At 41.8% G+C, this 14,473-nt stretch overlaps 1 protein-coding gene across 3 annotated transcripts in view; it reads left to right on the top strand.

The window, feature by feature from the left end:
* LOC117043239 (homeobox protein Meis1) overlaps positions 1-14,473 on the top strand; it is a 156,959-nt gene that overhangs the window by 137,568 nt on the left and 4,918 nt on the right. For all 3 annotated transcript variants that reach the window (XM_033142710.1, XM_033142712.1, XM_033142711.1), the window contains exon 10: positions 14,160-14,218. In XM_033142710.1, the coding sequence (XP_032998601.1) occupies positions 14,160-14,218 (59 nt within the window). The remainder of the gene's footprint in view (positions 1-14,159; positions 14,219-14,473) is intronic.

Raw genomic sequence — 14,473 nt, 5'->3', positions numbered from 1 at the left:
ACTTACAGATTGGCTCAAGGAGGACAGATCGTGACATAAAGTGCAAGGCTTCAGGCATAATGGCCTCTCCAGACTAGCCAGATTCAGCAGGTATTTTCAGTGTTAGATAAAATTGCCCATGTCTCATCTCCAGGGGTAGTCTGTGTACCAAGGTTGTACTCCAGCATTAAGTACTACACCAAGTCAAAGCAGAAAGCTGGGAAATATAAATTTATTGATTCAATACCAATTCAATACCATGCCCCAGAATAGTATCTTGGAGATGTTGTTGTTGTTGTTGTTGTTGTGTTGTTTGTCGTTTAGTCGTGTCCGACTCTTTGTGACCCCATGGACCAGAGCATGCCAGGCACTCCTGTCTTCCACTGCTTCCGCAGTTTGGTCAGACTCATTTTGGTTAGCTTCAAGAACACTGTCCAACCATCTCATCCTCTGCCGTCCCCTTCTCCTTGTGCCCTCCATCTTTCCCAACATCAGGGTCTTTTCCAGGGAGCTTCTCTCTTCTCATGAGGTGGCCAAAGTATTGCATGCTGTTATGTTTGGGGTTTTTTTTTTAGGCTGAAGTTATATGACCTGGATGTAAGCCTGTCTTGCATCCACCCTCTCTGCAGGGCCAGCCAACCCATGAGGCAAGGTGAAGTGACTCCTTCGAGTGGCAGGATCCACAGGGGCATCAGCCAGTGCGGCTGCCCAGGTGGCAGCAATGACTGCGGCACAATCCTTGGAAGCCAGATCTGCCTCCTTCTCAGTGGTCTCTTGGTGAATAGGAGGCACTGCTGGTCTTCTCCTACCACTAGGATAAAATGGAGGAGGCTGCCCTTTGAGGTGAATAGGTTGATTAGATTCCCCTCCCCCTTTCCCAGTGTAGATCTTCACTCACTCGCGTGTTCCCGATGTAGATCTTGATTTCCCCCCCTTTTCTTGATTTAGATCTTCACTCCGCCCAGTCCTCCCTCTCATCAGGTGCCAAAATGTCTTGGGCTGACCCTGTTGTTGTTGTTCAGTCGTTCAGTCGTGTCCGACTCTTCGTGACCCCAGGACCAGAGCACGCCAGGCACAACCTATCCTTCACTGCCTCTCGCAGTTTGGCCAAACTCATGTTAGTAGCTTCAAGAACACTGTCCAACCATCTCATCCTCTGTCGTTCCCCTTCTCCTTGTGCCCTCCATCTTTCCCAACATCAGGGTCTTTTCTAGGGATTCTTCTCTTCTCATGAGGTGGCCAAAGTACTGGAGCCTCAACTTCAGGATCTGTCCTTCTAGTGAGTACTCAGGGCTGATTTCTTTGAGAATGGATAGGTTTGATCTTCTTGCAGTCCACGGGACTCTCAAGAGTCTCCTCCAGCACCATAATTCAAAAGCATCAATTCTACGGCGATCAGCCTTCTTTATGGTCCACTCTCACTTCCGTACATTACTACTGGGAAAACCATAGCTTTAACTATACGGACTTTTGTCGGCAAGGTGATGTCTTTGCTTTTTAAGATGCTGTCTAGGTTTGTCATTGCTGACCCTACCTCTCTGCAATAGAAGTTCGACATCTCCCTTGTTCTGTCATATTTGCATGAGCAATAACAGGCATGAATCCAACTTGTATCCAGTCACATGCATCCCTCCAAACAGACATCTGTGGGCAGTACTAATTGAAATGTATCCAAATAAGCAGGAAAGGCTGGGCATTCAGTAAATCAATACTCTGGCTTGTACTTACTATCATTCACCATATTGGGTCGATCCAAAATAGAAATGATTTTGTATACAAGGTAGGTTGCAGTCTTGTCACAGTAAAACAGGCATAGGCAAACTCTGCCCTCCAGATTTTTTGGGACTACAGCTCCCATCACCCCTAGCTAACAGGGCCAGTGGTCAGGGATGATGGGAGTTGCAGTCCCAAAACATCTGGAGGGCTGAGTTTGCCTATGCCTGTTTGTGAAATATAATTTAGCCTTCAGGCAAGGAGAACCTAAACTCACGAGGCTGTTTACAACTTGAGGAACTCTGCTGGATGTCCTTTTGCGGATGCACTTGCAGTAGTGAATGGTTTTCTTTCCCACTGCAGACACATTGGCACACTCATTTGCATATGCTGTATGTGCATTTCACCTCAGGTGTGTTGCTACCTGGCCTACATTTCCTCCTTGGGTTCATATCAAAGCAGCAGGACAGGACACATGGATGGAATCCTGTTGGTGAGAACAAGAAATTAGAATTCCTCATAGAACCTACATGTGCACAAACAATACATCAAATAATTGGTGTGGCATGGTAGCTAAGACTCTTAGCTATGAACCAAGAGAATATCTGGTACAAGTTTCACTTCTTCCATCAACTTGCCACTTTGCCTTACTCTCAACCTTAGCTCTCTATCTGCAACCTAGGATTAATAATACCGACCTACCTTGCAGGGTTGCTGTAAGCACCACAGCAAAAGAATAAATGTGAAATGGTGTGAATATTCTAGAACAGTGGTTCCCAACCCTTTTTGGGGCCATGCCCCACCTAAGCATCTCTAAAATCCTGATTTCCCCCCCCCCCCACCCTATGACATATAATTCTTATTATTCAAAAGGTGAACTCCTATTCATGTGGAGGAAGCCTAAAAGGCCATTAACTTGGTCTAACTCATTCCTGAATTGCCCCCCTTAAAAACCAAATTGCCCCCCGTGGGGCGTGTTGGGAACCATGATTCTAGAACAAATATAAGTGGTAGTTGTTTTGCATATGCAGAGGGAATTCTGTACAGTGTTCAACTTTCAGATCAAACCTGAAAAGTTCATAGAATACAAATGAGAACTTCACAGCTGTATTTCAGTGTAATGTAAGGATATTATCTCCCTCCCCCCCCCGGCCTGTTCACATGAAATAACATTAATGTTAAAAAGGTACTTAAAACTATTTACACAAAGTTAAATTTAAGAGCAGCTGATGCTGTACAAATTATTTGGATCGGTGTCATAATGTTCCAAATAAAAAGTCGAAGGGTGTATAACATGAGCTTCTGATTCAGGCTCTTACTCCTCCCTGATATTAATCCAGACCTTGGAGCCAGATCCTCCCCTTGTTTCTTTGGGAACCTAGCAACAGCATAACATGAGTTATTTTGATACAATATTCCTTTTATTAATTGTTGCTTTTCTCTGTTTTATGGATTTTGTTGTTATAAGCTGCTTCAAGAAGTGAGAAATTGATAAAACAATTAATAAACTAAAGAAGGGCACTTTTTTATTTCCCACAAATGCTAGAAGATGTACACTGTTGTTAAAATGCCATTACAATCTTGCCACCAGTTTGCAGGGGTGTTTGTGATTGTCTCAAGCTCAGATAAAGACAATTGAGTCCATCACCTCAGACCAGATAGTAGTCAAGTGGTATTAGTGAAAAGGACTGGAAAGAAAGGATTGCAAACAACTTTTTAAAGGGAATAGCCTCCTCTACTGCAGAACAGGACACCATAAGAAAGAAATGACAATTACTTTAGTGCCAGAAACCAAAGCTCACTGTTAGCTGTGCTGTTCATGTAGCGCCGAAGTGTGAAAAATCTGTTAACATTGCTGTGCTGATCCAATTTTTAGCTGTTAACATTTTTTTTTTGTTATGCGTGGATCTTTAGGCTGTTGCAAGTCTAACCTTAAGCAATTAACCTTAGAGCAGCATTTACAATAATGCAGAAGCGGTTGTTTTGGCAACTGTATTTACCCGGCAACATGGATCACCTGTTGGCATATTTTCATTCAAAGATATCCATATATGCCAGTTTCCCTATTAAATATTTTATTCCTGTTACTGTTTCACCATGTTGAGGAATGTGTGTGTGTGTTCTTTCACTACTACAAAATTTTTGAAGGCTAACCAGGGAATATTGCTTAGCTTTACAGGAAAAGGATTTTGGGAGGTCACTTACTGCTATTTATTATTGTTATCTATTATTGATCATCTTTTATGAGGACTGCATTGGTGGGGAAAGAGTCTGAGCCTGTGTTTGTGTGTGTAGTGGAAGTAAATCTAACAATGACAAATGCAGCTACAGAAGTGGCCATATTTTCCCCATAGTCTGGTGCAAATAATGTTGTCCTTGACCCTCCTTCACAATTCTCCAGAGTGCCAGAGCTATGCATTTGGGTGAATTTAGAGGGGAAAGTGAATTATGGGATAGAAAAGTTTTCTGAAGTGTTCAAAAGGAGATCAAGAAGGGCACTGACAAAAGATGTCTCTCACATGCCTGACTCGTAAAAGCCGGGATTCTCCAGGCATACATATTGGGTGTACATACCTGATCTCATATTCATCCCTTCCATCTCTACACTTGATATGCTCGGTATATTATCTGGCTGTGCCTGTGAGAGAATATAAACAATGTTCTCCAGCTTTAAAGAAACTTCTTCTGAATCCACAGCATGAATACAATTGCAGGGTCACATAGTAACACTCGAAGTCAGGAGCTATTTTTAAAAACTAAATTGCATGGCAGCACATTGCTTTCATTAGTACCTTACATCAAATTGTCAAATTAATTAGTGGGTTTTCATCACTAGTTTTGCATACAGCTTTATTTGTAGTTTGTTCTTAAATGCCTTGCACAGAGTTTAACAACCACCCGTGTATAGTAATTTGACAAATACTCCAGTGCTTCCAGATAAGTCTTCTAGATCCACTGATAAGTCTGATTGATGGACTTACTGTGGTTTTAGTACATTCCAATATTTTGTTTCCGAATTGGGTGGTAGGCAGAGAGGGGAGTGTCTTCCCTTCCTGCCTCCCTTTCGTTGTTAAATGATGTACCACATTTATAGTTCTGAACTGTCTTTATTTGCAGGCGGTAGAAACCGAGAAAAATTGCCAAGCATTACTTCATACGGTTTAAGTTTACATTGAATCAACTTTCTTTTCATTAGATTAAGAACTTACTCTTACAAATAAGGGATGACTGGAAAGCATAGAATTGAAGATTATAATCGGCTTGGCAGCTGAACTGAAGTTAAAAAATAACTTCTACTGGTTGCTTTTAGAGATCCTTTAATATTTGGTCCCCATTTTAAAGTACTGAAGGCTACAATTGGGAAGACACTAACTAGCAATATTTTATAATGGTTATGATGGGCTCCATGGCTCTGCAAATTAAAAAGGAAACAACAGGGCTGCTTCTCCCATGTGGCCTGGTGAGGCGACTGCCTCAGGCTGCAGATCCCAATGTTGATCTTTCTCCCCCTACCTCTCCACTTCTTCCTGATGTGGATCTTCACTTCTTCCCTGGTGGAGAAGGGTGTGTTTGTGTGTGTGTGCGTGTGTGTGTGATTTTTTGGTTTGTTTTGAGTGCCAAAATGTCTTACAGAGGTAACTTTCTAAGATAAAGTTAACAGTAAACCTAAATTCTGAGTATTTTCCTTTAATTGTTTTCTATTGTACCAGTTAATATACCAGAAGTAGTAAGTGGAAGGACTGTATTGCTAGATATGCCCATCTCAAAAGTTTTTTAATGTTGCGTATGTGGGAAAAGAGGCTAGAAGTACAAGAGAAGCAATGCTTTTAGAAAGTATAAATATAAAAATAATTGTGCTGCCCATTTAGGATACTATCTTATTCGTTTACGCTGGAGTCTTGCTATTTCTTCTTCCATATCAATTGCTGCGCTGCTTTAAAGAAAACTGAACATGTAATGATAAACGGGTTTTGATTCTTTGCACCTGATTCTCCTTAAACTTGCAGCTGCATATGCTACAAATGGTTTCCAACTGACTGTGAGGGAAGGAAACATGATTTGCCACTTACTCCTAGTAGCACCACTGTTCATATGCAAACGCCTGGCCACCACCCCCACACCAGTCTTTGGTGTGAAATTTCCAACACATTGCTCCGAGGTTCAAAATACTGGGTTGGTTGTGAAGGTGTATTGCAAAGGATTTAAAGAATGGAACCTTAAACGTTTCTTTAAAATCTGAGAGTGCCATTTTTTTATTTTTGCAAAGCCTTATTTGAACAGGTATACATTTTAGGAGGAATAAGTCAAGATTATTGAGCAAAGGTGACTTTAGCAGACACTGATAGCAAGGGAAGGCCTTGTTTTATTCAGCTGACAGAAGTGTGAAATGACTGTGTTCCAAAGGAGACAAGAGAGGTGATTTTTCACTTCAGCCAGCAATGCAAATGGCTACAGAATGAGAAAAATGGGGGGGGGGGAACCAAGGGAGGGAAGGAGTGCTGCAGCAAGATAGAAAGAAGGGAGATCTATGTGAAAACTGTCACCCTGGGTGCACTACAAGACTACCAAATTGTGTCTCTTAGAGTGGCTTTGTGACCCTGTGAAAACATTCGCTTTCTAGCTCGTAACATTTAAAATATTTTCAGACTGAGAGAATGGCGGGGCTCTCCTTTGTCGCTACTAGTTATGCTGCCTTTCATTTAGAGGAAACAAAACTTGTACATCACAGTGGAGGCAGCGGAGCTGAAGGTCAAAGTTCAAAGGCAGGTTGCTGCATCACTGAGCCTTGATCCGAATCTTATCCATGTGACCAGAGATGCGTACTCTCACAATGGAGGGACCCTTGGAAGGAAGGAGTTAGGCTTGGTGGCATCGCGGGTGGGGGAAACACCAGGACAAAAATCTGTAATGACGTTGATGCAAAAAAAATTGTTGTTCCTAGGAGGATGGGTTTTACTTGAAAGCGTTGTTGACCCTTCTTCCATTGAGAGAATAGCAAAAAGGCCAGCGATTGCTATATGCAGGGAAGGTTCTTATTTTATTCGTTCCTTGTCATTTATCTTTGGATCCCAACACGTGCAAAAGGAAGACATAGATGCAACCGGCTCTGCTTGGCAGGTTGCCAGAAAATATAACTTTCCCAATATTATGATACATCTATCTTGCTGTTTAACAGCTGATGCTAATTAAAGCGTTTGAGGTCTTTGGGCTGGAGGGAAAAATTCTACATGGCAGCAGCTTTGTCAACGGACAAAGCATGTGTGTAGAGGTAAATGCACCTTGACAGATACGTGCTTGTGATTGTAACACATAACCTGAGTCTACATGAGATTTTTCACACATTTCTTACACAAAAGTGCTTTCCGTGTAGGAAAATCTGTACTTGCGTTTTTTAAAACCGGAGTCGTTTGAACTGTTAAGAGGCTTTGTGTTGAAACAGAAACAAGCCGTTAAAGGCAATGGGACTTTTTTCAACATTGGCAGGTGGCGGATAGAGAGTTGTGTCTGGGCTTGGGACACTTAAGTTTAAAATGTGAAGTTAGCAATGAAATTCATTCAATGGTTTTTGACCTCATTGGGTTTCTGAAGAGGAAATATGATTTAGATACATTGAGACCCATGTCAAGCCCTTGAGATAGGGTAGAAAATTGATGTTAGGCTCTCTGTTTTAAGACTTGGAAGGAATATTATATATGTTTTGTCATGAAGGGGGGGGAGTTCAAAGATTTTTTTCCCCTATATCAATGATTCTTTTAAAATGAAAATGAATTATAAATATGCTGAAACTGGACTGAGTTTTCTCAGAGCAAAACATTCCCTTTTTAATGTAATGGGATATTTTGAACTGTAAATAGAATAAACCCTTTCATGAAGGTACCACATTTATTTACTTTTATGTATAGTAGCATGGAATTTACTATGATGCAAAGTAAAGTATTCTGTTACAAAGACAGGGAGGATGGAACAGAAGGTTAAAGGGTATTTTGGAAACAAACAGCTGGACCAGTTTATTTAAACAGATACAAGGATTGGGAGCTGACCTCAAGTTGACTTCTAGGGGGAGGAGCAAGAATGTCATTTTATTACTTTGCCCAGAAGGAAAATGTTCTTTCCTCTGAAATCACCCTAAAGGCACCCAAACACATGGCTGCTTTTCAGAATAGCTACTAAACATGAAATCCATATGAGAATACTTAAGGAAAAGATAGCTATGAAGTGTTTGTGTGAAACGTATTTAAAGAAACATGAGGCACATGGATGTCACTGTGTTTTGTTGCTGTTAGATCTTCTATAGGATAATTTAGAGGAAATACTAGACTGAAGAGTTTATTGAGATGCAAGTTTTTTTTAGGGGGAGTCAGTCCTATTGGTGGCTTTAATGCACAATAAAAAAAAATTCTTTCTACAGGGGTCAGTAAAACACAAATTTTAAATATTTTAGTTTTTCTTAATACAGCGTTCCAGGTTTTATTAGATGATATTCCTCAGTAAGAGTTGTCCCAGCTATTGGATAAATGTTCGCCAGTTTTGGATGACTACCCCAAATCTGCCCACTGCACTGAGAATATGATTTTGATTTTCATTAAAGAAAAGCTGTGTGACAAAGCATTCTTACAGGTGAAATTCGAAAAATTAGAATATCATGGAAAAGTCCATTTATGTAAGCAATTGTTTTCATTAGTTCTGGAGTTTAATAGATAGATTCATGACATGCAAAACGAGATATGTCAAGCCTTGGTTTGGTATAATTGTGATGATTATGGCGTGCAGCTGATGAAAACCCCAAACTTGAAATTGTTCTTTTGGGGTTCTCATCAGCTGTACGCCATAGTCATCACAATTATAACAAATAAAGGCTTGACATATCTCGCTTTGCATGTCATGAGTCCATCTCATATATTAGTTTTACCTTTTAAGTTGAATTACTGAAAGAAATGAACCTTTCCACGATATTCTAATTTTTCGAGTTTCACTTGTAGTGCTCTCTCTCTCCTTCAACCTATTAGCAGTGCAGCAGGCAGCCTGCCACCTGACCCCCGTCACAACCACTGGGACTCTGGCCCACCCTAAATTCAAACTACCCAACTGCCACTGCTTGGAAGGGATGGCGTACACTTGCAGCGTACAGCTGCCCTGATAAGGAAAACTCAGCCACAAAGCAAGAGACTGTCCTTGCCCAAGTAGCCAGGCTCAGTGTTAGTGTACATCCAATCACCATCGCTGTGTTACAGTTTGCAGTGACTCAGTTTCTTCTGGTAGTGGGATGAGGATGGGCCTGCTTCTTACGTAGGGGATCTGCAGTCCCTGTTCAGTCTACTTGCCAGAATTGCCTTCTGTTGTTCTAGTGGTCAGTTTACACCAGCTTGTAAGCACTCGCCGCATGCCTGAGCCTGATGAACAAGAGGTTGGTGCTGTCAGACAGCAAGGTTGCCAAGGCAGCAAGGACACAATCGCACCACCACTTTGAGGGTTGTTGCTGTTTGTTGTTTTTACTATGAAGCAGTATGTTAAGTTTTATGAAAGAAATAAACTGCACACAGGGCTGAACTAAGATGAGCTGTGGTGGTGTTTGTTCCTAGGTCAGGAGTCAGCAGTTATCAGCAGTTTACTCGCCTCTTTATGTGAAGGCTAAAATTGACGTTGGAAAATGAAATAAAAAATTCCTTCCAGTAGCACCTTAGAGACTAACTAAGTTTGTTCTTAGTATGCACACTTCTTCAGATATCAGGTATCTGAAGAAGTGTGCATGCACACGAAAGCTCATACTGTACCAAGAACAAACTTAGTTGGTCTCTAAGGTGCTACTGGAAGGAACTTTTTATTTTATTTTGTTTTGACTATGGCAGACCAACACGGCTACCTACCTCCTGTAGTTGGAAAATGAGTTGGCCCAATCCAGAGATCTGCAAGCACAAAATAAAATTCTTTATATGTTGCTGCTGTCACATAGCTTTAGGAACAAAGAAGTAGACCCGCCCAACAAATGGTCAGTGTTGGACAAGGGAGGTTAGAATGAAGACGCTGAACGTTGATCTTTTGCATGGAAAGCAGGCATCTTGAATGACCACCCCCTTTTCTTCCTTTCATTCAACCTAACCTAATGGGCGACTTGTGCTGGCACAGGAGTTTGGGAGCACCAGTCAGGGGAGGAATTTCCATACAGAATGGCATGCTTCCGTTATGCTTTTCTCCCTGAAAATGGTGCTCCTTCAAACACAAAAGGAGTCGTACACATGCAAGCTAATTGTCCTTGCGTATGAACTTTTCTTTAATTGTCTTTTGTGGCTCAGGACATTGGAAGCTTTTCCTGCACATTGATTACTCTAACTGGATCAGGCCAAATGCCTCACAAGGATAAATGTAACTTACCTGCAAAAATTGAAGACCACCATGGGCTTCTAGTAAAACATTTCTTCTTCTTTGTAGTTGTCCTTTGAGGGTTTGTATGAAAGTGACTTTCTGAAGTGCAAACAATTTTCTAATTGGTCATGTTGTAAGTCAGATAACGAATAGGGGGAAAGGTAGAAAAATTTAATTGCTTTTTTCACATGGTGCTTTATAATGAGAAAGGAGAATTACCATAACCTTTGCTCATGCTCAGTATATTGTCGTTATAAAATGATTTTAAGATCATTGTTTTCACTTTCAGAATTTGTGTTGGGATAAAAATCAGTGCAAATAAATTCACACACAGTGGTACAGCACCGGTATCTGAAACATATATGTGCATGTTCTTTCTACATACTTGTAGTAATTCTCATTTCTCATCATAAATCACTATATGAACTACGCAGTTTAAAAAGGTATGCTTTTATACCATGACACGCTTTACCTAAGAAGCATCACATGCTTGTCATGCCCCCTTTACGATTGCTAAAGTATCAGGTGTCTATATTAGCAATAAGTTCAGAGCATTTACTAACTTGGAACAATATGAACCTTTGACACTTCCCAGCATATGTAATGTTCCACAGTAACACTTACCGTGTTTGCAAAGCCTAATAAGGCAAATGGCTTTAGAAATTTTATTTGATATATAGATTTGCACTTCATTTTCAGGAAATATTTGGATACAGAGCAGGCTGGTCCATGAGGGTGCATAGAGCCCCACCACCCTCATTCTGCCCTTAGCTAGTCCCCACCTGCCTGTCTTCTTACACTCATCCAGTCCAGGATTTAGCATCACTGGCTCCTCCTCCTCTTCAGTGTCTCCATTGTTGAACTGGAAGTGAAGAAGGATGGGGAGAAAACATGGATTAGATGGCTCTACCAACTGCTGGCCTCTCTGTCTTCTGCCCTACCAGCCTCAGTAGGCACCAGCCAGTAGTGTTGTAGGTTGAAGGAACTGGTGTAGCTTAATAACAACATTCTTCATAGACATTTGCAAGGGACTCTGCTTAAGGATCCCAACCAAATTGCATCCAGTACTTGTGGCGTTTGCCCGCTCATTATGGAGATGTCGTACTAAGGGAGAGAGAGAGAAAGGGTTAATAGTCTGACCAATAAGAAAGCCCAGGGGCGGAGCCTAACTGTGTTTAAGGCTCAGCACAGGGGTTTTGGCAGTTGGTTCAGGCTGGTTTATTGTGGGGGGGGGAGGCATCGGAGTCAAGAGTGAGTTAGAGACAGAGAGAGAGTGAATCGGATTACAGTGTTTCAAAGTATTTAAAACTTGTTTGCGTTCACAATAAACTGGAATCTTTGTTAATACGTTACAACCTGACTGAGTCTGAATATATTACCGGGGAAACCTGGTTGGTGGCAGCGGAAGAGATAAGCCGTGGTGGTGCAGGGTCAATAGTTTGTGGAACGACCGGGGGCTCTGTGCGAACGCCACAGTACTGTTTGTGAGAACAAACCTGAAAGGCCAGTACCGGTATGTCTCTTTTGAAATCCACTGCTAGAAGACAACGCGTGAGGAATACCAAGCAGGGATATTGTTCATTGCCAGGACCAGCCCACTCATGAGGCAAGCTGAAGCGACCACCTCAGTCAGCAGGATTCACAGGGGCACCAGATCTGGCCTCCAAGGAATGCTGCTGCTGCTGCTGCCACCGCCACAGTGGCAGCAACAGCTGTAGCAGGCTCCTTGGAGGCCAGATCTACCGCCTTATCAGCAGCCCCCACCCAGAATGCCGCCTCTACAGCAGCCACGTGGCGAATAGAAGGTGCTGGTGGTCTCCTCCCACCCCTGTTCCCAATGCAGATTTCCACTTGCCCCTTTTTCCTTGGTCGCCCGGGGGCAATTTTGTGGTTCAAAATGTCTTGGGCCAACCCTGCCCATTTGGATTGTATTGAAGTTTTCGAGAGACCCGTTGAAATTAATGGACCTAAATTACTAATGTCTACTCATTTCGGTGTGTCTGCTCTATGACTAGTATTCAGTACAACCCATTCTGTTTATTTATTAAACCATGTACAGGAGGCTCCCCGTTTAAGCGGGGCATTACATTCCGAACCCCTGCGCACATCAGTGATATTGCGCATCAGCTGAGCAGCCTCCACAAGCCTCCAGCTCGCAAGGAGACCTTCCCCAGAGCCCAAAAGAGGACATACACTTTGGGCACCAGAGAGAGGCTCCTCGCGAGCTGGAGATGCAGTGGGGCTTTCTGGCTAACGGCTGATGCGCAGGAAAGCACAGTAGCAGCAGCTGCTTTCTCGTGTGTCAGCTGTTCGCTGGGAGCCTCAGCAAAGCCCAGTGGACCTTCAGCTTGCGAGGAGCCCCTCTCCGGAGCCTGAAGAGGATGTCCCTCCTCATTTGCTGGAGGCACAGCAGGGCTTTGTTGAGGCTCTTCAGATCTCTTCCTCCCACCTCTGGGTTTCTGGAGCCACATGGGAATTGAATACGTGTAAATGGTGTGTGTGTGTGCCTGTATATAATTCCTGTTGTTGTTGTTGTTGTTATACAAGTATCTAAAGATGTGTACAACAATATCATAACATATCATATCATACAGATACAATAAAAATGAAATAAAATGCAATAAAATAACCAGACAGAAAAAATACCCTTAAAATCCCATAGTGGCTGGTACCAGCAGCGAGCTAAAACTACTGTAAATAAAAGTTTTCAGCGTGTGCCATGGTAGTAGCAAAGAGAAATTAAAAGGCTAAAACCAGGGTTATCACCATTGGCCCTTAAATTAGATGTGGAATGGCCAGTAACAAATATATATATATATATATATATATATATATATATATATATATATATATATATACACACATACATACAGATTTATGTGTGAATGAAATTTCTATGTCCTGTTTGAAATGCTAGGCTTACTCCTTTTTTGCAGTAGGGTAGACTATCAGATTTGACTATTGAAATGAAGGCCAATGCACCACTGTTCCTGCTCTCTAGCACACTTTTCGTGCTTGCTAAAGGACAGAAGCAATGAGTGGTGTTCATCAGGGGGGCAGGAGAAATCAGCTACCGGTAATTCAGCATTAGATTCTGATGTTATTGATCTCCCTCATGGATTATTGTCCTTTGATTTAAGCTTTATTTTTTTAATATTACAAACCTTATAAACTATTATCACTTTGCATTTGAATCAAGTATTAATCTTTTCCATATCAATTTCAGAACTAATGGTTGAGGCAAAATACTCAGGATGCAAGTTCAAGTGGTGTTTTGTTTTGGTGTTTTTTTTTTTTTTAAACTCCCTACTTTTATCTGAACCAGGTCATCCACCACCTCTTGGTTCATCAGTGATACAGTAATTACAAATTAACAAGATGTTTGCTGTAAATGTTCGAGCCTAGCAGAAGGAAGCAGAATTATGAGGTCCATTGCTGTATAGCTGTGACCTCACCTTGACCTCAGCCTTTGCATAAAGAGCACAAAGAGAGAGAAATTGTGCCACAGAATCTGCAAGGAATGCGTTGCTCCTAGGTCCCTAGTAGTGTGAGCTGGTGGTGATAAAACTCCAGACATGTTCTCATTTGATGGTGAGCTGCCATCACAGTTCATTATCTTAATAGTAGGCATTAAAATAGAATTATGTTTGCAAGAGGCTGGAAAGGTTTTGATAAAAACTGCAAAGGGGGGGGGGAGAGGACCTGCTAGAGAAACATCTCTAATTGGGTTGGGTGTGGGAGGCAAGAAGAATTAATGTTTCTATGGGTGTACATCTCTTCCCCTACCTTTTCTTTTTTTTCACTAGCCTTATCTGATTTGAAAAGAGTAGTGCTTGTATTGTTTCCTGAAAACGCTGCTAATTCCCCCATGAAAAGATGAAATGGAAGTGTCCAACTGTGGCAAAAGCAGGCCGACGTAAATCAACTCACAACCCAAAGCTTGTATTTTCTAAGGTCATCGGAGGTTACAGGTTTTGCAGCGTTTGGATCCGCACATAGACTAACTCTGAAGGAAAACGTTGCCATCTAGCAAGTTTTTGCGCAAATGCTCTTTTTAAATAACAGTTCACTCTCAGATAACAGTTCACTCTCCTTTCTCGTTTCAGGTTTATTAATGCTAGAAGAAGAATAGTTCAGCCCATGATAGACCAGTCCAACCGAGCAGGCAAGTCCTTAGTAGTAACTGTAGTCATGTCACACGGAGAAAACAAGCCATGTACCAGGATGTTCATCACCAAGCATTTAAGCTAGAATTCACACTGGGAACGGCTCGGAATTAAAACAAAGCCAACCTTGATTTGCTACAACAACATTAGTCATTTTAACACAATTGAACGTTTTTTTTGGGGGGGGGGGACGGACGACAAATGTTGCTTTATAAAGGTAAATTTAAATTGTGCGCTTTCAACTGTAGGCCACT

The sequence above is a fragment of the Lacerta agilis genome, chromosome 3 (assembly GCF_009819535.1).
Source record: "Lacerta agilis isolate rLacAgi1 chromosome 3, rLacAgi1.pri, whole genome shotgun sequence".
NCBI classification, from domain to species: Eukaryota; Metazoa; Chordata; class Lepidosauria; order Squamata; family Lacertidae; genus Lacerta; species Lacerta agilis.
The sequence above is the reverse complement of the archived record's forward strand: the minus strand, read 5'-3'. Positions and strand labels throughout refer to the sequence as shown.